This window comes from Geotrypetes seraphini, chromosome 6, assembly GCF_902459505.1.
Source record: "Geotrypetes seraphini chromosome 6, aGeoSer1.1, whole genome shotgun sequence".
NCBI classification, from domain to species: domain Eukaryota; kingdom Metazoa; phylum Chordata; class Amphibia; order Gymnophiona; family Dermophiidae; genus Geotrypetes; species Geotrypetes seraphini.
This window is the reverse complement of record NC_047089.1, coordinates 152,329,505-152,352,473: the sequence shown is the minus strand read 5'-3', so window position 1 is coordinate 152,352,473 and position 22,969 is coordinate 152,329,505. Positions and strand designations below refer to the sequence as shown.

The window sequence follows — 22,969 nt, the reverse complement described above, 5'->3', positions numbered from 1 at the left end:
TCAGGTGCAGAGACTGTAGGTTGGGATGCAGTAGGGTCTGCTGATGCTGAGAAAGCAGAGAAGGAAACAGTGGAAGAGGTATGGGTTCCCTGGAACTGAGTTGAAGTAGAAGGGAGAACCAATGTTGCCTGGGCCACCGTGGAGCAATGAGAATCATAGTGGCTTGTTCCCTCTTGAGCTTGAACAGTGTTCGCAGCATGAGCGGTAGAGGGGGAAAAGCATATAGGAAGAGACTGGTGCAATCCAGGAGAAATGCATCGGGCGTTAGACGGTGAGGAGAGTAGAGTCTGGAGCAAAACAGGGGCAGCTGATGGTTGTGGGGAGCTGCAAAAAGGTCCACTTGAGGAGTGCTCCATTGAGCGAAAATGGTCTGAAGAGTTGAGGGATCGAGAGTCCATTCGTGAGGTTGGAGAATTCTGCTGAGATTGTCCGCTAAGGAATTCTGTTCCCCTTGAATGTAGATAGCCTTCAGGAATAAGTGACGAGCTGTCGCCCAAGACCAAATCCGTTGGGCTTCCTGACACAACAGGCGAGAGCCCGTTCCTCCCTGTTTGTTGATGTAGTACATTGCAACTTGATTGTCTGTGCAAAGGAGTAGTACTTGAGGAAAGAGAAGATGTTGAAACGCCTTGAGGGCATAGAACATCGCTCGGAGTTCCAGGAAATTGATGTGGTGTTTCTTTTCCTGGGCAGTCCAAAATCCCTGAGTTTGGAATTCGTTCAAGTTAGCTCCCCAGGCGTAGGGGAAGGAATCTGTGGTGATGACTAGTTGATGAGGAGGTAGATGGAACAGCAGACCTCTGGATAGATTTGAAGATGTCAACCACCAAAGAAGTGACTGTCGAAGAGACGAGGTCACAGATATGTGTTGTGAACAAGGATCCATCGCTTGGGACCATTGGTTCGCTAAGGTCCATTGAGGAGTACGCAGGTGGAGACGTGCGAAGGGTGTGACATGTACTGTCGAAGCCATGTGCCCCAATAGCACCATCATGTGATTCGCAGAAATGGTAATCTGTTGAAACACCTGCTGACAGAGATGGAGGATGGCGTGAAGGCGGTTGGATGGAAGAAATGCCCTCATCAGAACAGTGTCCAGAACGGCTCCAATAAATTGAAGTCGCTGGGTCGGAATGAGGTGAGACTTGGGTAGATTGATTTCGAACCCTAATAATCGAAGGAAGTGAATGGTCTGATTGGTGGCAAGCAGAACCGCCTGAGGGGAATGAGCTTTGATCAACCAGTCGTCCAGATAAGGGAAGACTTGAAAGTTGTGAGAGCGGAGATAGGCCGCTACCACAATCAGACATTTGGTGAATACCCTGGGAGAGGAGGCCAGGCCGAAGGGTAGCACTTTGTACTGATAATGATGTTGATTGATGAGAAAGCGCAGATATTGCCTGGACGTCAGATGGATAGGAATATGTGTGTAAGCCTCTTTGAGATCGAGGGAGCATAGCCAGTCGCCCTGAGCGAGAAGAGGGTAGAGGGTGGCAAGAGAGAGCATTTTGAACTTCTCCTTGACCAAAAATTTGTTGAGATCTCTGAGATCTAAGATAGGTCTGAGGTCTCCGGTCTTTTTGGGAACTAGAAAGTACCGGGAGTAAAAACCCTGACCTCGCTGATCTTGAGGAACTTCTTCGATGGCATTGAGAAGAAGGAGGGATTGAACCTCTTGAGCGAGAAGGAGGGACTGAGACTTGTTGGAAGCAGACTCTTTTGGCAGGCCTAACGGCGGAGAAGTCTGAAAATTGAGGGAGTAGCCATGGGCTATGATCGAGAGCACCCACTGGTTGGTGGTGATTACCTCCCATCGAGAGTGAAAAATGGTTAATCGACCTCCTATGGGCTGTGGAAGAGGACAGGAGGGAGGGAGACTGGCAATGCCCAGGAGAAGGGAGTCAAAAGGGCTGAGTCGGCTTAGTCTGAGTGACAGGCTTTATGGTAGGCGGCTGTTGCTGACGTGCTTGTTGGTGCTGTTGCCGCTGCCTCCGAGGTTGTGGAGGTTGAGGCTGAACTGGCCGAGCAGAAAACCGCCTCTGATATGATGGCTGCTGTCTAAATGGACGAGGAGGAGGAGGCTTCTTTTTATTTTTCAGCAAAGTATCCCACCTCGTCTCATGGGCAGAGAGCTTTTGAGTGGTGGTATCCATAGATTCTCCAAAGAGCTCATCACCCAGGCAGGGAGCATTGGCAAGGCGGTCCTGGTGGTTCACATCAAGGTCTTGGAATGCAGGAAGCTTACGGTCAGGAAGATACTTTTGAAAAGAAGAGACTTGCTGAATCAAATGTTTCAGGTAAAAAGAGAAGTGAAACGCATAGTTACCTGAACGGTTGGCCAGCATTGCATTTTGGTAAAGTCTTTTACCAAATTTATCCATGGCCTTGCCCTCTCTGCCAGGAGGGACAGAGGCATATACACTAGAGCCTGCCGATTTTTTGAGGGTGGACTCCACCAGCAGCGATTCATGGGGCAGGGTTTGTCAAACCCTGGAATAGGAATCATCTTGTAAAGCGATTCCAGCTTCCTAGGGGCTCCTGGAACGGTGAGAGGAGTTTCTAAATTTTTGTAAAAAGTTTCCCTCAAGATGTCATGGAGGGGTAACTTTAAAAATTATTTCAGAGGCTGGTCAAAATCCAAAGCATCAAGAAATGCTTTGGATTTTTTAGAGTCAGACTCTAGAGGGATGGAAAGGGTGTCCGACATCTCCTTAAGAAACTTGGTGAAGGACGAGTGCTCTGGCTTACCAGCAGGATCTTGCACCGATGTAACATCCTCTTCCGAGGAATAATCTGCCTCGGTACCGAGGGGGTCATCAGAATCATCCCACAAATCAGGGTCCCGTACCGATGACAGACGGCCCTGAGAAAGTGGGGTAGAAGGTTCGGTATGCTTGGTTTTGCGTACCGATTTACCAGACCTCATGGACACCGTACCGGATGACTGTACAGCAGTACGGGTGTCAGAGAACGGCACCGGCTCCGAAGTCGAGTAAGCAGTGCATCGAAGAGACTTCGGTTCTGCCGAGAGAACAGGCATAGAAACAGATTTTTGCGGTGCCGACAACGTCGATGCCGACAAAACAGGCTGTTCGACGATCGGCACCGAAGGCTCAGTAGGTACCGACACTGGAAGGTGTGGAGTTAGTAGAGCCGGGAGCAAGTGTTGTAATTGCTCCTTAAGATGGATCTGAAGGATGGATGCTATTCTCTCATCCAAGGACGGTCCCGATGGCACCGGTACCGCTTTTTTCTTACTCGGTACCTGCGGTGCAGCTCGACGCTCAGGCGAAGTCGATGCCGATGAAGAGGCAGTGACTTCAATAGGAGCGGAGCGTTTGCGAGGCCGGCGCGCAGTCTGCAGGTCTTGGCTCACTGCTTGTTCGACTGGCGGGCTAAGGACAGTAGGGGATGGCTTCTTAGCCGGCTTATCTACAGGGTGCGACACCGAGGATGGATCTTGTGGTGTCGAAGTCACCGGTGCCGATTTGGAGGAAGATGACGGTGTCGATGCCGGGGGAACTTCCATGGTGGCACCGAAAAGAATTCGCTGTTGAATTTGGCGATTCTTTAGAGTTCTCTTTTGGAGAGAACTGCAGCGGGTGCACGTTTCTGCCCTATGGTCCGGACCCAGACACTGAAGGCACCACTTGTGCGGGTTGGAAAGAGAAATAGGACGTGCACACCGCTGACACTTCTTAAAACCCGGTGAAGGGGGCATGAAGGGAAAAACGGCCGTAGCAAAATCGAAGCCCGAGGCTTCGATGGTGCCAACAGGCCCCGCCGGGGCTGACCAGAAAAAAGTCGAAAAAAATTGGACTTTTTTTTTTTTTTTTAAAATAAAAGAAAGAAATGATAAGGTGAATAAATCACGACAAGAAAATAACGCGCGAGCGGGAAGGCGAGAAAAATTTGAAAAAATTTTCCAACAGCAGTTGGAACACGCGTCTTCTTAGCTCCGCGGAAACTAAGAAACTGGAGACCGCGCGCCTCTGTCGGGCGGGAAGGCACTCGCGTGTGCGCGGTGCGGCCTACTAGAACTTTCAAAGTTCTTAGAGTGCAATCACTCTAAATTTGTCCGTACCGGGGCTCCGTCGGTGCCGTCACCCATCAGTCAAGAATATGCTGCCTGCTTGTCCTGGGATAATGAGTATCTTGTGCTGAACTCTGATCCAAACAATAGTGCTTAGTAAAAGTATGAAGAGAGGACCAAGTTGCTGTTTTGTAGATATCCAGAATTGGGATTGATTTCAAGTTTGCAATTGAGGGAGCTGTGGCTCGTACTTGATGTGTTCCAATCTGTCCGGGAGGAGATGAGTAAGCTCTAGTATAGCAAAAGAGATGCAATGAGCAATCCACAAGGATATATTCTGTTTAGATACTGCATTTCCTTGAGTAGCTGAATTGAAGGCAACAAAAAGTTGATTAGTGATATGGATAGCTGCAGTTTTGGCCAGGAAAAAAAAAGTGCCCTCCTGCAGTCCAATGTGTGAAGACTTTGTTCTGCTGAAGAAGGATACAGAGGAGGAAAAAATGATGGCATTATTATAGATTGATTAATATGGAAATCCATAACAACTTTTGAAAGAAATTTTGGATGAGTGCATAGTACTTTATTAGGGAAAAAATGAAGGTACAGAGAATAGATGACTAATGCTTGCAATTCATTAACTCTTTTTACCGAGATAAGAGCTACAAGAAAAGCTGTTTTCCATGTAAGGAAAGGTAGTATAGCAGATCCCAAAGGTTCAAAAGGACTTTTCATCAACTGGTCCAAAACAACATTGAGGTCTTAGGCTGATGGTGGAGTGTGCAGTGGAGGACAGAAATTGTTAAGGCCTTGTAGAAATCAAGAAACCAAAGGATTTTGTGAAATTGGCTTTCCATCCAGAAAGTGATGGTACGCAGAAATGGCAGAACGATGAAAATGTATAGAATTGGTCTTAAGGCCCGAATCTGATAAGTGCAGCGAGTAAGTTAAAATGTGATCAATCGAGCAGCTAAACGGATCTTGAACTTGTGAGTGTGCCCCATATGGAAAAGATTCCCATTCTAATTGATAAGATTTCCTTGTAGATGATCGGCTTGCTGCAAGAACCATTTTTACTGATGAAGAGACTAGGATCTCAGCAAGGATTGTCCATTCAATCTCCATGCCATGAGACTGAGACTGCAAAGACTGGGATGTAACAAGCGACCGTTCTGTTGGGATAGACGAGACAGATGAACCCCTAATGGGAGTGGTGAAGCCTTGAGAAGCTCCAGGAGTATCGGATACCAGATTTGTCTGGGCCAACAAGATGCAATAAGAATTAGTTGGGCGTTGTCCCTGATGGTCTTTTGAAGAACTCTGGAAATTTATGGAATTAGTGGTAAAGTGTAGAGCAGATTTGGATCCCATGGGATTGAAACAGCACCTCTTGCGACTGCATGAGGGGCAGGTTGTAGGGAGCAATACTGAGTACACTGAGCGTTGGTTGCAGAAGCAAAGAGATCTATTGTGGGAGTGCCCTATTGTTAAAAAAAAAAACATGTTCTACCACTTCTGGACTTAAAGTCAACTCGTGAATATCGAGTTTGCGGCTGAAGGACATCTACAATAATGTTCATCTTTCCTGGAATGCATTCCGCTTGCATTTCTAAGTAGAGAGAGAGAGAGCAAAAGTCCATAGACGGTGGGCTTCTCTGTAAAGGGGTAAGGATCCTGAGCCCCCCTTGCTTGTTCAGATAAAACATTGCTACTTGGTAGTGATGTTGCGAATCCAAGGGGAGAATGCTCGAAGCACATAGTAAATTGTTCAAAGTTCCAGAAGATTTATGTGAAAGTGGAGGTCTCTGTGGAACCACTGACCTTGAGTTTGAAGGTGATTGAGATGTGCTCCCCAACCTTTGTTTGAGGCACCTGTGGTAATAGTGAGTAGAAGCGACAGAGTGGGAGGGACATCCTTGTTTGAAGGACAGAGCGTGGATCCACCAAGAAAGGGAATGATTTGACCTTGGGTGGTAAAGGAATCACTGGTTGCCAGTGATTATAGTGCTCTGAGTCCAGTTAAGCTTGAGATACCACTGCAGGGGATGCATGTGCAGCCTGGCATGTGGCACTTAGAGCTAGAGATGCAGCATGTGACCTAAGAGGTGCAAACTCCATATGCTAGAACAGGGAAGCCCTGTCCCCATTTGGTTTGCTAGGGTAATTATTGCTTGATGATGATCCTCTGGCATGATAGACCCCTGCAGAGAATGCGTTGAGTCGTTCCCAATGTACATGAGACAATGTAACTGGTTAGTTTTGATTTGTTGAAACTGATCATGAAACTCAGCGCCTGTAGAGAGTGCACTTTGGCTTGAATGGTTAAAAGTAACTGAACCCTGGTGTGTGCTACAAGAGCCAGTTGTCCAGGTAAGGAAATATCATGTGGTGATTTCTTCTAAGGTCGGCTGCTACCACTGCCAAACACTTTGTGATCACACGTGGTGCTGATGATAGGTCAAAAGGTAGAACTTTGTACTAGTAATGTTTGTTGAGGAATAGAAATCTTAGAAATTTCCAGTGCATGAGATGAATAAGGATGCGAGTGTATGCATCTTTGAGATTCAAGGCGGCTAACCAATCGTGTTGTCTGATACATCTTCTTCACTCCATGGAAAATGAAAAACTGATGACCTCATGAGCTGGCGTTGAGCGGGAAGCCGCTTGTGCATGCACGGTGCAGGCAGTCTAAAAAGTTTGCTAAAGCTTAAAGTGATACTAAACTTTTCACTGTCCGTACCGGGGCTCTGTGGTTGATGTCACCAATATGTGAGAATATGCTGCCTGCTTGTCTAAGGATAATCCTTTTTATTAGGCGGCGTGACAGACTGGTTAAGACTTAGCAGAGTGGAAACCTTTTGAAGAAATTTAAGATAAGAATATTTTTCCAGCTGATCTTGTTGCAGTGATGTCTGTGCTTGGGAAGGAGGGTCAGTATCCAAAGGAGCAGACTCTGGTGTATCATACCAGTCCTGTGTAGGAGACATCTGCTTTTAAGGTGAAGGGCAAAGCGATGTGTGTGGAGACCAAGCAATCTCTGGAGTATTGGAGAAAGGCTCTGGGCACAAAGGATCCGGAGATGGGCGTTGCTCTATACAGTCAGGGCACTGTGGAATATCCACTGAGGCAGCCAGAGAGGGGGAGAGCTAGTGTAGAAGAGCAGCATTATCCCTCATAAAAACTTGCAAGAGTGAGAAAAAATTCACTACCTTAGCCCTGAAGCTTTGAGCCTGTGGAATAACTGAGGGAAGCAAGTTAGGCATACATACTTGTTTTGGAGCTATGGGGCTGTCAAGAACTCCTGTTGGAGACAGTGGCCGTTTAGCTCCAACTTTTTTTTTTTTTTTAAATAAGTTAAATCTTTACCTTCAGTATCATAGAAACATAGAAATTGACGGCAGATAAGGGCCACGGCCCATCCAGTCTGCCCACCCTAATGACCCTCCCCTGCCTTTACTTTGCGAATAGATCCCACGTGTCGATCCCATTTGGCCTTAAAATCAGGCACGCTGCTGGCCTCAATCACCTGAAGTGGAAGACCATTCCAGCAATCAACCACCCTTTCGGTGAAAAAGAATTTCCTGGTGTCACCACGCAGTTTCCCGCCTCTGATTTTCCACGGGTGTCCTCTTGTTGTCGTGGGACCCTTGAAAAAGAAGATATCCTCCTCTGCATCGATGCAGCCCATGAGATACTTGAACGTCTCGATCATGTCTCCCCTCTCTCTGCGCTCCTCGAGCGAGTATAGCTGTAATTTATCTAACCGTTCTTCGTACGGGAGATCCTTCAGTCCCGAGACCATCCGGGTGGCCATTCTCTGGACCGACTCAAGCCTCAGCACATCCTTACGGTAATGCGGCCTCCAGAATTGCACACAGTATTCCAGGTGGGGTCTCACCATGGATCTATACAGAGGCATAATGACTTCAGGCTTACGGCTGACGAAACCCCTGCGTATGCAACCTATGATTTGTCTTGCCTTGGAAGAAGCTTGCTCCACTTGATTGGCAGCCTTCATGTCCTCACTGACGATCACCCCTAAGTCCCGTTCTGCTACTGTTCTTGTTAGGATCTCGCCATTAAGTGTATAAGTCTTGCATGGATTTTGGATACCCAGGTGCATAACTTTGCATTTTTTGGCATTGAAGCTGAGCTGCCATGTCTTAGACCAGGTCTCTAGTAAGAGTAGATCGTGCATCATATTGTCGGGCATTTAATTTTTTTCTATTGTACTTTTGCCCACTACATTGCTTAGTTTGGCGTCATCGGCAAATAATGTTATCTTACCTCGGAGCCCTTCTGCCAAGTCCCTTATAAAGATATTGAATAGTATTGGGCCCAAGACAGAGCCCTGGGGCACCCCGCTGATCATCTCCGCCATTGCAGAGGGGGTGCCGTTCACCATCACCCTTTGAACCCTACCTCCAAGCCAGTTCCCAACCCACTTCGTCAATGTGTCGCCCAATCCTATGGAACTCATCTTGCTTAGCAACCTGCGATGAGGTACGCTATCGAACGCCTTGCTAAAGTCCAGGTATACAATGTCCAGGGACTCTCCAACATCTAACTTCCCCGTCACCCAGTCAAAGAAGCTGATCAGGTTGGATTGGCAGGATCTCCCCTTAGTAAATCCATGTTGACGGGGATCCCGTAGGTTCTCTTCATTCAGGATCGTATCTAATTGGTGTTTGATAAGAGTTTCCATTAGTTTGCTCACTATTGATGTGAGACTAACTGGTCTGTAGTTGCTGCTTCTGTTTTGGTGCCTTTTTTGTGGAGTGGAATGACGTTAGCCTTCTTCCAGTCCATCGGGACGCTACCTGAACTAAGGGAGAGGTTGAAGAGCGCTGACAGCGGCTCTGCCAAGACATCACTTAACTCCCTGAGCACCCTGGGGTGCAGGTTGTCCGGTCCCATTGCCTTGTAAACCTTGAGCTTTGACAGCTCCACGTAGACACTATTGGGCGTGAAGCAGCGGTAAGTGTGCCCCAATCCACATCAGGCATGTTGAAGTAACCTAACAATACTGTGTCCCCACGCAAGGTGATATTCTCTATATCTCCAATCAATTCCATATCCAGGTCATCCTGTTGTCTTGGGGGTCTGTAAATAACGCCAAGATACAGGCATTTGTCCTTCCCTCTGGCCAAATTAACCCAAAGGGATTCCCCAGTGTATTGGACATCTGTGATTCTTGTGACCTTAATGTCATCCTTTGTATATAATGCAACACCTCCTCCAAATCTGCCCTCCCTGTCCCGGCGAAGCAGGTTGTAACCTGGTATGACCATGTCCCATCCGTGGGAGTCTGTGAGCCAGGTCTCAGATATTGCCGCCACATCCAGGTCGGCATTCCTTATTTCTGTTTCCAGATCCAGTATCTTGTTTCCTAAGCTGTGTGCGTTAACGTACATAGCTTTCCATGTTATGTTTTTATTATGTCTTAGTGGGGATATTCCTGTTTGAGTTACTTGGACGTTTTTAGCATTATTCGCATACTTTGTATTCTCCCTAGACCCAGAGCTATATCTTGTACCTGACCCGGACTCCCCAGACCCAGAGCTACAATGTGTACCTATCCCAAATACGGAAATGTGTGTACCCTGCATGATCTCAGATGAGGACTGAGACACAGTAACAGTGTCCGCAGGAGGCCTTCCTGTGGTGCTCTTAGACAATGAAGCAGACGCGGGCTGTTTCTGCTGGCCTCCCGCTGGCTTCATGTAAGCTGCGGGGGAGGTGTTCTGCAAGCCTCCGAGCCTGTTGCTTATTTTTCATGCTTACTGCGAATGCCGTTTTCTTTTTCTCCGACGACAGTGGCAGCAAAGGGCTTCCCTTCACAGGTGGTACCTGACTTGGGCCCCGAGGGGGAGGAGCCATTGATGAAGAGTGCAGCGTCAGGAAATTTCTTGGCTTATCTAAGAGTTTTAAAACTTAAATCGGCCTATACAATGAGGTGGTCTATACATATTCACCCTCACCGGTAAATACCTCATGGGTGGCTGACGGCTGCCTTCTTCCAATCACGCTATGCAGGGCAGGAGTGTTGTTTGCGATCTCAAGCCTCGCCCCTTCCTTATTGGCTGCCATTGCGAGAACTGACAGCAAACAGGAAGGGGCACGGGGTGAGGTTTGAGATTGCAAACATTTCCTGCCCTCACAGCGTGATTGGAAGAAGGCAGCCGTCAGCCGTCCATGAGGTATTAACTGGCGAGAGAGAAGATGTATAGACCGCCCCATTGTATAGGCCAATTTAAATTTTAAAACTCTTAGATAAGCAGCGGCTAGCAACATGGGGTGGCTTATCTAAGAGTTTTAAAACTTAAATCAGCATTTCCTGTGGCCTATATATGGAGAAATACAGTAATTATACTTCTTATTTAATTGGTTGGTGGTATATTCATTTGACAGTTTTACACCCCTGATGCAGCCCTTAGTGGAGTGAAATATGGCCATGTTGGGTTATGATTTTTAGATTGCTGTATAAGTGTTGTACACAGTTAATTGTCTTTGGATCCATCTGCTGTTGGTGACAAGGAAACAGATTTTGCATCTTGTTTTCTGAGTTTCCCCCACATTACTAAATTCCTTTTTCAAATTGTCCATTGGTCTTGTATGGGCAAGACCAATCCCCGTCATTCCTGCCTTGCCACCAGCTTTCAAAATGGCATCTGACTTGAGGTCAGTGCCATTTTCACGTTTGACATAACCTGTTATACCTGAAAATAGCACCAGATGGAGTACAGGATAAAAAAGGGAAGGCCTTCATCCCCCAGATGACCTATGGGCAATTTGCACAAGGCATGTAGAAGTGTGGAGAAAACCAGGGGAACACAAAACAAAATGAATAATGAATATTACTGTTCATTTTCTTTCCTTTCAAAAGTTACATGAAATACAAAAATGTTCTTGGCATCAGACAAATGGCCACTACTGACATTGGGACAGATTATAATAGTAATACCATAAATTCATCCAGAAAAGGTTTGATAATGCTGACCAAATATTTTCTGTGAAAGTAGGCTATACATATATAGCTGTATCAGAATGAAAGTTAGAAGTATGCTGCTGACAGTGGTGAAAAACAATTCATATGAAGTACGATGGCAAGGCAGAAGGCCGCAAATGGGATATGATGGTTAAAGGAGCAAAGGAAACTAGCTAACCTGGTAGTGAGCAGGAAGAAAGGAAAGGGGGAAGAAGCAATAACTACTATAAATCCACTACTCCTTTGGAATGTGCTGAAATATAGATATTTGCTAAATAAAACAAAAATGATAGAACAATGGAATACTCAAATATTAAAATGCCTGCAATATTATCCAGAATCTTAAGTTCCACAGCACAGTTTTAAAATCCTTAATTAACTTACCTAGCGTGTCTTTCAGATTCTTAACAAGAGATGTCTTTTTCAAGCTGTTCTTTCGTTCCACATAGTTTGAGGGCACATATCCAGTTTTGTTGGCAGTGTTTCTTACCCTCCACCATGTTTTGGAATCATCCAGCAACCACAGGCGCTCATTCTTTTTGATGTCAAGTTCTTGGTCTTGTTGTGCTGTGTAATCCCATTTTGCTATAACAATGACTTCTTCTGTCATTTTTCATGGACACTCTGTCAGCAAAAACATCAAAAAGTTTTAAGTTCACAATCTTTTATTCTGCTTTAGTGATAATACAATTAAATATTAAGATAGGAAGTAACTTGAAATCACCAATAGTTTTATAAATTGTGCAAAGACTCAAACACAAATGTTACCTTAATAATTACTATGCTGTGGGAGAGTACTACTACTTAGTTCCCATGTATATTCAAGGTAATGAATTACCCACTTCTCTGACATCAGAAATGGAGGTAAATGCAATAAGATGTTGGAGGAAAGGGTAGGTGTTGTGGCACAGTGTAATGCACTTATTTATCACACAATCTCTCAGTTCAACTCCTGTGCTGAGACTTCTACACTCTGGTTTGGCAAAGGTTGTACATTTTGTTTTATTATACATTGTGATGATGAAGTAAGGAAAGCCCCCAGCAGGCAAAACCCAAAACAAACAAAAAAAAAACCCACACAGCATAAAGTGAAAGGACTCATGCAGAACCAGGGAGGGAGAAGTTCCAAAGTATTACCTAGGTAAAAGGCACTTGAGTTACCTAAACCACTCCATCTAAAACAGGGGTGTCAAACTCAGGCCCACAGGGTAATTAAATATGGCCCACAATTTGGCCCTCTGTTTCTTCCCTCCTTCCTTCCCAGTCTCACCTTCATAGCAGCCTGCTGAGGATCGCCAGTTGGCTGTAGCGATCCTAACAGGCTGCTGTAGCCTCCGCAGCAGTTTCCCTCTGCTGCGATCCCACCCCTGATGTCAGAGGAGGGACGGGACGGCGGCAGGGAGAACATGCTGTGGAGGCTGACAATAGCCTGTTAGGATCGCTATAGCACAGGTGATCCTCTGCAGGCTGCCCTAATTAGCTGAAGGTGAGACCAGAAGGCCAGGGTGAAAGCCAAGGGCGCTACAAAGAAGGGGGAGAACATGCAGGCCTTGGGGGGGGGGTGCACTGGTGTAGAAGTGGATGGAGGGAGGGAGGTCCAAAGAGACATACATATGCCGGATTGGGGGGGAGGGGGAGAAAAGAAATAATGGGTCTAAAAACAGGAGAGGGAGAGAGATGGTGGACAATGGGATTTAGGGAGGGAGGGAAGGAACAGAAAGGGAGAGAAGTTGGACTCAAGGGATGGTGTAAGGGGGGATGGAGATATTGGATAGTAGTTGGAAAGGGAGAGATGGTGGCCCCTGGGGTGGTGGGGAAGGAGGGAGAGATGCTGGATGAAAGGGTAGTTGAGAAAAGGAGAGATGGTGAATCTGGGGTTGGTGGGGTCTATCGCTGCAGCTGCAGGGATGGAGATGAAAAAAAGGAAAGATGCCAGACCTTCGAGAGAGGGAAGGGGAGAACAGAAATGGTAGATGGATGGTTAGCATGGAGAAAGAAGAAAACGACAAATGGGCAGGAGACCCTGGCAAGCGAGTTATCAGAAGACAACCAGAGCCTAGGACCAACATGATTTGAATAATGACAAGACAACAAAAGGTAGAAAAAATAATTATCTATTCTGTTTTGTGATTGCAATGTGTCAGATTTGAAATGTGTATTCTGCCAGAGCTGGTATTAGACAGCAAGTGTGAACTAGGACCTAAGTATTTTTTATTTATTTTGTTTACATCACAGAGCCGGCGTGGGGTTGGAGAGGTTGTAACCCTATACTTCACTAAGATTAAGGAGTCCTTTTATTAAGGTGCGCATTTAGCGAGCACTAAATCGGTTAGAATATTATAATAAAAGGACCCCTAAGTATCTTAATAAAAAATTTGGCCTGTGACTTAGTTTATGTTTTAGATTTCAGCCCCTTATGTGATTGAGTTTGACACCCCTGATCTAAAAGGAAGCCAATCACCTTATAGAAAGAGGATCCGTGGAGATGATGCGGTATATAAACTTAAGGTTTAGTTTAGTTAGTTTAGGAGATTCAGTTTCCTTGAAGCTATATAAAATAGTGCTGCCTGATTCAGGGAAAATATTTTTGATTCGATTCAACCTACTGAATTGATTTTCTGATTCTGATTTTCTACCTTTTGTTGTCTGGTTATTATTCAAATCATGTTAGTCCCAGGCTCCAGTTTCTGTTTGTCTTCTGTTAACTCACTTGCCAGGGTCTCCTGCCCATTTGACATTTTCTTCTTTCTTCATGCTCACCATCCATTTTCCATCTCTGTCCTCCCCTTTTGTTTCCCTTCCCTCCCCCAGAGGTCTGGTACCTCTCCTTTTTTTAGTCTCCTTCCCTGCAGTCCAGCATTTCTTTAATGACCACTCCTTTTTTTTTAGTCTCCATCCCCGCAGTCCAGCATTTCTTTAATGACCACTCCCCCCAACCAGTATTCTATCCCCCCTCCCTCCACACCATCCCCTTGGGTTCAACTTCTCTCCCTTTCTTTTCCCTCCCTCCATTCTATTGTCCATCATCTCTCCCTCGCCTCTGTTTTAAGACCCATTATTTCTTTCCCTTCCCCCCATCCTCAGTTCACCATATGCCCCTCTCTTTAAAACCCCTCCCCCTCCCTGTACTTCTAATAGCTACACTAGGGGGGTCCCCCCGAAGGCCGCCATGTTTCCCCATTCTTTCCACCATTGTCTGACCTCTCCTGCCTCCCGGTCTCACTTTCAAAACTAATTACTGCCTGCAGAGGATTGCTGATGAAGTAGCAATTCTAGCAGACTGCCATCGGCCTCTGCTGCGGTCCCGCCCCTCCTCTGACATAACATCCTGTTTTGGTCTAGGATGGACCAAGGCAGATGGAATGTGCAGCGGAGGACAATGGCAGTCTACTAGAATCGCTACATCTGCAGGCCGTAATTACTTTTGAAAGTAAAACCGGGAGGCCAGGGAGAAGCCGGATGACAGTGGGGAGAAGGGGAAAACATGCCAGCCTTCGGGGAACCCCCTAAGGCCGTGCAGCCGAGGGTACCCACATCACTGGCACCTATGCAGCACTTCCCGACTAACCCCATCTCCACTGTGAGCTTTGACATCGGGCCTCCTAAAGCAGCAGCAACAGCTGCACTGGACAGCCAGCAAAAGCAGCACTTAGGACAGGTTTTTGCTGCCAGAGCGCTGCTGCTCCTTCTTTAGGAGGCCCGAAGGCATGTGGGGAGGAGGGTTGGTCAGTGAATCAAAAAGCCCAATTTTTTAAGAAACAAATCAGTTTGAATCGATTCACCGACATGAATCGGTGAATCGGACAGAACTAATATAAACTGCCTTCCACCAACAATCAAAGTGAAACTAAAACTACAGTAGCTGCTGAGGAGGCTAAACCTGAATTTAAGGAAATAAAAACTGGCTGAACTTCTAGGAGGGGAAAGGTGTGGTAGCTGTGTTAGTCCACTCTTCAAGGCAACATGTAGATATAAAACAAAAACATAAAGGAAAAAAAATAATACCTTTTTTATTGGACTAACTTAATTATGATTAGCTTTTGAAGGTAACTCCTTCTTCCTGATCTGAGAAAGAAGGGGTTATCTCTGAAAGCTAATCATAAACTACATTAAGTTGTTCAAATATAAAAAAAGGTATTTTTTTCCCATTATGTTTTTGTTTTATTTCTACATATTACCTAGGAGGGGAAGAAATGGTGTGGCTGGGTTACTGGCAGACTACTGCATAAGGAATTAGACTTATCATATGCAAGCCCAGGTGAACTTTTCTTTTTCTCACAGCCATGGGATTGGAAGATAGCAAGCCTACTCCGAGGCCCTAATGCAAATAAGACAGGTTGTAGCCAGTCAAAATTGCAAAGCTTCCGATGCTCAAAAGGGTTATTAGGGTCTTTTACCAATCACAGTAGCAGCTACTGAGAACCCTATGTAAATTATTACAAGGAGCTCACTGGTATTTAAATGAGCACTCCTTGTAATGCTCAAAAAGGAATGACTTCTTACCGGGCAAAATTTACCAGCAGGTCTGGAGCTATTGGTAGCTTTTTGTGAGTGTGTTATGTCATTGTATGTCACGCACAAGACACACATGCACAACCGCAACGCACATAAACAAAAAAGGCAAGCGGGTTCGAGCCACAATTGGCTGAGCTGGCAACATTACAGGCAAAACATAAAGGAAGAGTGAGTGCAAGTAATTGCTCCCCTGCACCTTCAGCTCCTGCAACTACCTCAACAGTAAAGGACAGGGAAGCCAGTAGATAACATCGGGAATTACTGGGCCTGCTCAGAAGAGCTGTGCTTACCACTTAGCTCTTCTGAGCAGGCACCAGGCACAGTTCCTCCCCCTTTTTACCGGACTACTCTGCACAAATAGCAGGCATATGATTTATATGCTATTTGTGCTGAGCATCACCTGCTAAATTAAAATTGCTCCCAGTCAGTTTGAAGACATGGGAGACAGAAATAGGGAGAACTATTTCAAAGACTATTACATTCAGGGCACATGCCTAGGGCCCACTGGTGTGGTGCTTTAGGACCGTTTGTGTCATCGTATTTCTTCCCACCCTCATTGAATTTGCCGGTAGCAACGTTGCTTTCGTTGCCCCCCCCCCCCCCTGGTGCAGCCAAACCCCCGCTGACCCTCCCATCTCTCCCTTCCACCGCGAGATGACCTACAAACCTCAGCCGGCTCCAGCAGCGACGGAAGCCACAGCATTCTAAATACACTGCTTCACAGGCCTTCTACTGCCCGTGATTTCCTCTGCTGTGTCACTGATGACATCATCAATGACACAGCAGAGGGAACCACGGGCAGTAGAAGGTTGCGAAAGAGCGTGTTTAGAGTGCTGCGGTTGCAGACGCTGCTGTAGCCGGCAGGTTTGCCGGTCGTTTCGCGGAGGAGGGAGAGATGGGAGGGTCAGCGGGGTTTGGCTGCATGGTGGCGGTGAGGGGGGGGGGGAATGGAAAGATGCTGCTCAAGGGTTCTAACTGCACGAGGAGGATGGGGAGGGGAGGGGATAGAAAAATGCCAGGTTCTACTGCATGGGGGGGTGGAAATGGAAAGATGCTGCTCAAGTGCTCAAGGGTTCTACTGCACAGGGGATGGGAGGGAGGGATAGAAAAATGCCAGGTTCTACTGCATGGGGGGGGGGGGGGTGGAAATGGAAAGATGCTGTTCAAGGGTTCTACTGCATGGGGAGGAGGGATAGAAAAATGCCGGGTTCTACTGCACAGGGGATGGGAGGGATAAAAAAAAATGCCGTGTTAAGGTTCCGCTTCATGGGGGGGCGGGGAGAAAGATGCTGCTTGAGTTCTGCTTCAGGGGGGGATGGGAGGGATAGAAAGATGCTGCTCAAGAGTTTTTGCGGGGTGATGAGAGAGAGGGATAGAAAGATGCTGCAGAGGAAAGGAACAAGGGGATGGGTAAGAGGGGAGGAAAAATGCTGTTTCCTCCTTGGAGGCTCACCTCAGAGGGGAAGCTTTGGGCCGAGCACCGCTTGCAAGATAATATTTACCATCGATGCCGGGGCCCATTTGACAAAGAAAACATCGGAAAGGTGACCAGTGAAGGTGAGGGAAAGGGAGATGGGCCAACTAGGGGGAGAGGTTAGGTGGACAGATGATGGAGTGGGGAGAAGGGAGAGAGAAGAGGACAGATGATTGAAGTGGGGGAGATCTTGTGCCATCAGCATCAGGAGCATATGGGAAAGCAGCAGCAGCAGCAGCGTGAGGAGGTGAGTGGGCAGGATAGCGCGGTGGAATTGGGGTGGAGGAAGAGAAGGAGAGAGATGATGGAAAGTGAGGAGAAGGGAGAGAGAAGAGGGCAGACGGATGTTAGTTGAGAGGGGAGAGCAGACGCAGAATGGAAATGGAGAAAGAGAACACATACTGGATGGAAGAAGGAGATAAAGAAAAAGGGAATATGCTGGATGGGGGGAAGACGACAGTGGAGGGGTGAAAGAAAGGGCGGAAATACTGTGGGTAGACAGTGAAAAGAGGGAAACTGAGGACTGAATAGTAAGGGAGAATTTAATACAGACAGAAGCAAAAAATAGAGGAGAGAGAGATCCCAGAGCATGGGTTGGGGGTGGGGTGGAGGAAGGAGACAGAAATATCAGATCTGAGTGGAAGAAATGAGAAGAGAGAGAGTGAGGGAAGGAGAGATGGAAGGAGAGAAATAAAAGACCATGAAAGGAACAGAGGGAAGATGGATGCCAGACCAAGGGGGCGTGGGAAGGGCAGGAGGAGAAATGGAAAGATGGAAGGGGGTTGGCAGACAGTTTCTGAAAGGGGCAGACAGTGGCTGGAAGAAAGAACATGACAAGATGAGGAAAGCAGAAACCGGGTGACAAAGGTTGTTAGATGCCATCAACTCGTGCTCGAGTCCTAGTCCAGTGTTAGATGAATATTGGAGAAGAGCAAAGAATACCAAAAACCCCTACACCTTTGCTTCATCGACTATAGCAAAGCTATTGACTGTGTGGATTACAATAAACTATGGAAAACTCTAGTGCAAGTGGGAATACCCAAACATATAAATTCAGCTGAGAGAGAGCCTATATGAAAATCAAGACGACAAAAGGTAGAAAAAAATTTCTATTTTTTAATTTCTTTGCTTTAGGATAAAGTAGTACTGTAGCTGTGTTGATAAATGTTTATAAATAGAAAATGGAAATACGGTGATTGTTTTATTGGACTAATTTTAATACATTTTGACTACACTTTTAGAGACTAAATTCTCCTTCCTCAGGTCAGGACAGGATACTGTAACAGCAGTATACTTTACTGACCTAAGGCAAAGAGGGTTTGACCTCTGAAACCTAATTAAAAAATGTATTAGTCCAATAAAATGATATTATCTTATTTTCCATTTTTTGTTTCATTTGTTAATTTGTAAAGTGATTTGTTATTTCTCTTTTTTTCAAATTTATGTCTGCTATCTTTATATTTTGTTCAGTATTGGGGGGATATGTACCACTGTTTCTTCACCCCTTAAACTGTACCATTCCTTCGGTTTGTAGCACAAGCCAGCATGCTGAATGCTCTGTACTGATCTGATGGTCATAGAATTCCTATGAGCGTCAGAGCAGTGCAGAATATTTAGTCCGCCAGCCAGCGCTATAAATCTCTTCCATGCTTTTGTAAAAAGAGGGGGTGGGGTTAGTTTGTGATTACTTATTCCATACTGGGTGAGGATGGTTCTATGTCCTGTGCATTTGAAAGACATGGTTTTCTCTTAGCAATGACCAACCTTGTTTAGCGAAATGCATCAGGCATGGTTCCTGGGAGTGCCTTGAATAAACCTGATTTGAATCTCCTTATTGTCTGCCGATCTTTTGTTCCATAGTAACATATAGTAACATAGTAGATGACGGCAGATAAAGACCCGAATGGTCTATCCAGTCTGCCCAACCTGATTCAATTTAAATTTTTTTTTTTTTTTCTTCTTCTTAGCTATTTCTGGGCGAGAATCCAAAGCTTTACCCGGTACTGTGCTTGGGTTCCAACTGCCGAATTCTCTGTTAAGACTTACTCCAGCCCATCTACACCCTCCCAGCCATTGAAGCCCTCCCCTGCCCATCCTCCTCCAAACGGCCATACATAGACGCAGACTGTACAAGTCTTGCCCAGTAACTGGCCTAGTTCAATCTTTAATATTATTTTCTGATTCTAAATCTTCTGTGTTAATCCCACGCTTCTTTGAACTCAGTCACAGTTTTACTCTCCACCACCTCTCTCGGGAGCGCATTCCAGGCATCCACCACCCTCTCCGTAAAGTAGAATTTCCTAACATTGCCCCTGAATCTACACCCCTCAACCTCAAATTATGTTCTCTGGTTTTACCATTTTCCTTTCTCTGGAAAAGATTTTGTTCTATGTTAATACCCTTTAAGTCAGGGGTGCCCAACGCGTCTGATCGCGATCGACCAGTAGCTCAGGAAGGCAACGCGAGTCGATCGCGGGAGCCTATCCCGGGCTCTGTGATAGACTCGTGTTGCCGTCCTGATCTACGGGCCGATCAGGCCTTCCTCTCCAGTGTTCTTTCTCCCTAGGGCCTTTTAGCTGGGCGAATCCGCCCAGCTGTCATCTGCCGCTGCTGAACAAAAAAAACCGGCTTGGAGATTTCAGCCCGTAGCGAACTTATGCTCCGTGCTCTAACGTGTGCGTGCCGGCTTCTCTTCTCTTCCCTCCGAAACCGGAAGTTATGTACCGGGGGGGGTGGAGGGAGAAGGGGAAGCCGGCACGCACATGTTGAGAGCCCTGAAGCAAGCGTTCGCTACGGGCTAATGCGGGAGACAGGTTAGTGAAGCATTTGTTCTTCTTCCTGCCGGGGTCCTGCCTACTTTCTGTTTCCGCGAAGGCAGGACCCGGCAGCATTTCCCCCAATAGGTTGATCACGATCTTGGCTGATCAGCCTTCCTCTTCCCGACGGAAGAATTGGACGTCGGGGAGAGGAATGCTGGTTGGCCGAAGCAGGGAGAGCTTGGGCAGTGGTAGTGGCTTGGGGAGGGCAGGGAGAAAGAAAGAAAAAGGGCAGGCAGGGAGACAGAAGGAAAGAAGAGAAACAGAAAAAAATGAAAGGGAGGCAGAGAGAAAGAAAGGGCAGGAAGAGGAAAGGAAAAGTTGGGGAAGGAATGAGGTCTGGAGGAGAGGAAGCATACAGGCTAAAAGAAGGGAAGAAAGATTGTATGCACAGTCAGAAGAAGAAAGTGCAAACAGAGACTCATGAAATCACCAGACAAGGTAGGGAAAATGATTTTATTTTAAATTTATGATCAAAATGTGTCTGAATTTATATCTGCTGTCTATATTTACACTAAGGTCCCCTTTTACTAAACCGCAATAGAGGATTTAAGCGCAGGGGAGCCTAGGAGTGTCGAGAGCAGCGCTGGGCATTCAGCGCAGCTCCCTGCACTAAAAACTGCTAACGTGGTTTAGTAAAAAGGGGAGGGGGGTATATTTGTCTATTTTTGTATGGTTGTTACTGAGGTGATAGTGCATAGAGTCATCTGCTTGACCTCTTTGAAAACCCTGGAATAGGAATGATGATTAACATTTTCTATGCGTACAGTGTGCGTTGTGTTTTTTTAAAATTTTATTGTTGGTAGATCATTTTGACTTGGTCATTTAAAAAGTAGCTCGCAAGCCCAAAAAGTGTGGGCACCCCTGCTTTAAGTATTTGAACGTCTGAATCATATCTCCCCTGTCTCTCCTTTCCTCTAGGGTATACATATTCAGGGCTTCCAGTCTCTCCTCATACGTCTTCTGGCGCAAGCCTCCTATCATTTTCGTTGCCCTCCTCTGGACCGCCTCAAGTCTTCTTACGTCTTTCGCCAGATACGGTCTCCAAAACTGAACACAATACTCCAAGTGGGGCCTCACCAATGACCTGTACAGAGGCATCAACACCTTCTTCTTTCTACTGACAACGCCTCTCTTTATACAGCCCAGAATCCTTCTGGCAGCAGCCACTGCCTTGTCACACTGTTTTTTCGCCTTTAGATCTTCGGACACTATCACCCCAAGGTCCCTCTCCCCGTCCGTGCATATCAGCTTCTCTCTCCTCCAGCATATACTGTTCCTTCCTATTATTAATCCCCAAGATGCATTACTCTGCATTTCTTTGCATTGAATTTTAGTTGCCAGGCATTAGACCATTCCTCTAACTTTTGCAGATCCTTTTTCATATTTTCCACTCCCTCTTCGGTGTCTACTCTGTTACAAATCTTGGTATCATCTGCAAAAAGGCACACTTTTCCTTCTAACCCTTCAGCAATGTCACTCACATACATATTGAACAGGATTGGCCCCAGCACCGAACCCTGAGGGACTCCACTAGTCACCTTTCCTTCCTTCGAGCGACTTCCATTAACCACCACCCTCTGGCGTCTGTCCGACAGCCAGTTTTCTGACCCAGTTCACCACTTTGGGTCCTAACTTCAGCCCTTCAAGTTTGTTCAACAGCCTCCTATGAGGAACTGTATCAAAGGCTTTGCTGAAATCCAAGTAAATTACATCTAGCATATGTCCTCGATCCAGCTCTCTGGTCACCCAATCAAAAAATTCAATCAGGTTCGTTTGGCACGATTTACCTTTTGTAAAGCCATGGTTGCCTCGGATCCTGTAACCCATTAGATTCAAGGAAATACACTATCCTTTCTTTCAGCAACACTTCCATTATTTTTCCAACAACTGAAGTGAGGCTCACCGGCCTGTAGTTTCCTGCTTCATCCCTGTGACCACTTTTATGAATAGGGACCACATCCGCTCTCCTCCAATCCTTAGGAATCACTCCCGTCTCCAGAGATTTGTTGAACAAGTCTTTAATAGGACTCGCCAGAACCTCTCTGAGCTCCCTTAGTATCCTGGGATGGATCCCGTCTGGTCCCATCGCTTTGTCCACCTTCAGTTTTTCAAGTTGCTCATAAACACCCTCCTCCGTGAACGGCGCAGAATCTACTCCATTTTCTCGTGTAACTTTGCCAGACAATCTCGGTCCTTCTCCAGGATTTTCTTCTGTGAACACAGAACAGAAGTATTTGTTTAGCACATATTGCTTTCCTCCTCATCACTCTCCACAATATTTGTTCCCAGCATCTTTTAGCCTAGCAATTCCATTTTTTATCTTCCTCTTTCACTAATATATCTGAAAAATTTTTATCTCCCTTTTTTACATTTTTAGCCATTTGTTCTTTCCGCCTGTGCCTTCGCCAAATGTATCTCTCTCTTGGCTTCTTTCAGTTTCACCCTGTAGTCCTTTCTGCTCTCCTCTTCTGGGTTTTTTTATATTTCATGAACGCCAACTCTTTCGCCTTCATTTTCTCAGCCACTAGGTTGGAGAACCATATCGGCTTCCTTTTTCTCTTGTTTTTATTGATTTTCTTCACATAAAGGTCCGTAGCCATTTTTATCGCTCCTTTCAGCTTAGACCACTGTCTTTCCACTTCTCTTATGTCCTCCCATCCTAACAGCTCTTTCTTCAGGTACTTTCCCATTGCATTAAAGTCCGTACGTTTGAAATCTAGGACTTTAAGTATCGTGCGGCCGCTCTCCACTTTAGCCGTTATATCAAACCAAAACCGTTTGATGATCGCTACTAACCCAGGTGAGCACCCACTCGAACATTAGAGATACTCTCTCCATTTGTGAGGACCAGATCCAATATCGCTTTTTCCCTTGTGGGTTCCGTCACCATTTGTCTGAGCAGAGCCTCTTGAAAGGCATCCACAATCTCCCTACTTCTTTCCGATTCCGCAGACGGAACATTCCAGTCCGCATCCGGCAGGTTGAAATCTCCCAACAGCAGCACCTCCTCTTTCCTTCCAAACTTTTGGATATCCACAATCAGATCCTTATCAATTTGCTGCGATTGAGTCGGAGGTCTGTAGACTACACCCACGTAGATAGAAGTTCCATCTTCTCTTTTCAGAGCAATCCATATCGCTTCT

At 46.1% G+C, this 22,969-nt stretch overlaps 1 protein-coding gene across 2 annotated transcripts in view; it reads right to left on the bottom strand.

Annotated features, from left to right (window-relative positions):
- NCK2 (NCK adaptor protein 2) overlaps window positions 1–22,969 on the bottom strand; it is a 252,859-nt gene that overhangs the window by 81,354 nt on the left and 148,536 nt on the right. For both annotated transcript variants that reach the window (XM_033950220.1, XM_033950219.1), the window contains exon 3: window positions 11,403–11,642. In XM_033950220.1, the coding sequence (XP_033806111.1) occupies window positions 11,403–11,628 (226 nt within the window). In that variant the 5' untranslated portion in view covers window positions 11,629–11,642. The remainder of the gene's footprint in view (window positions 1–11,402; window positions 11,643–22,969) is intronic.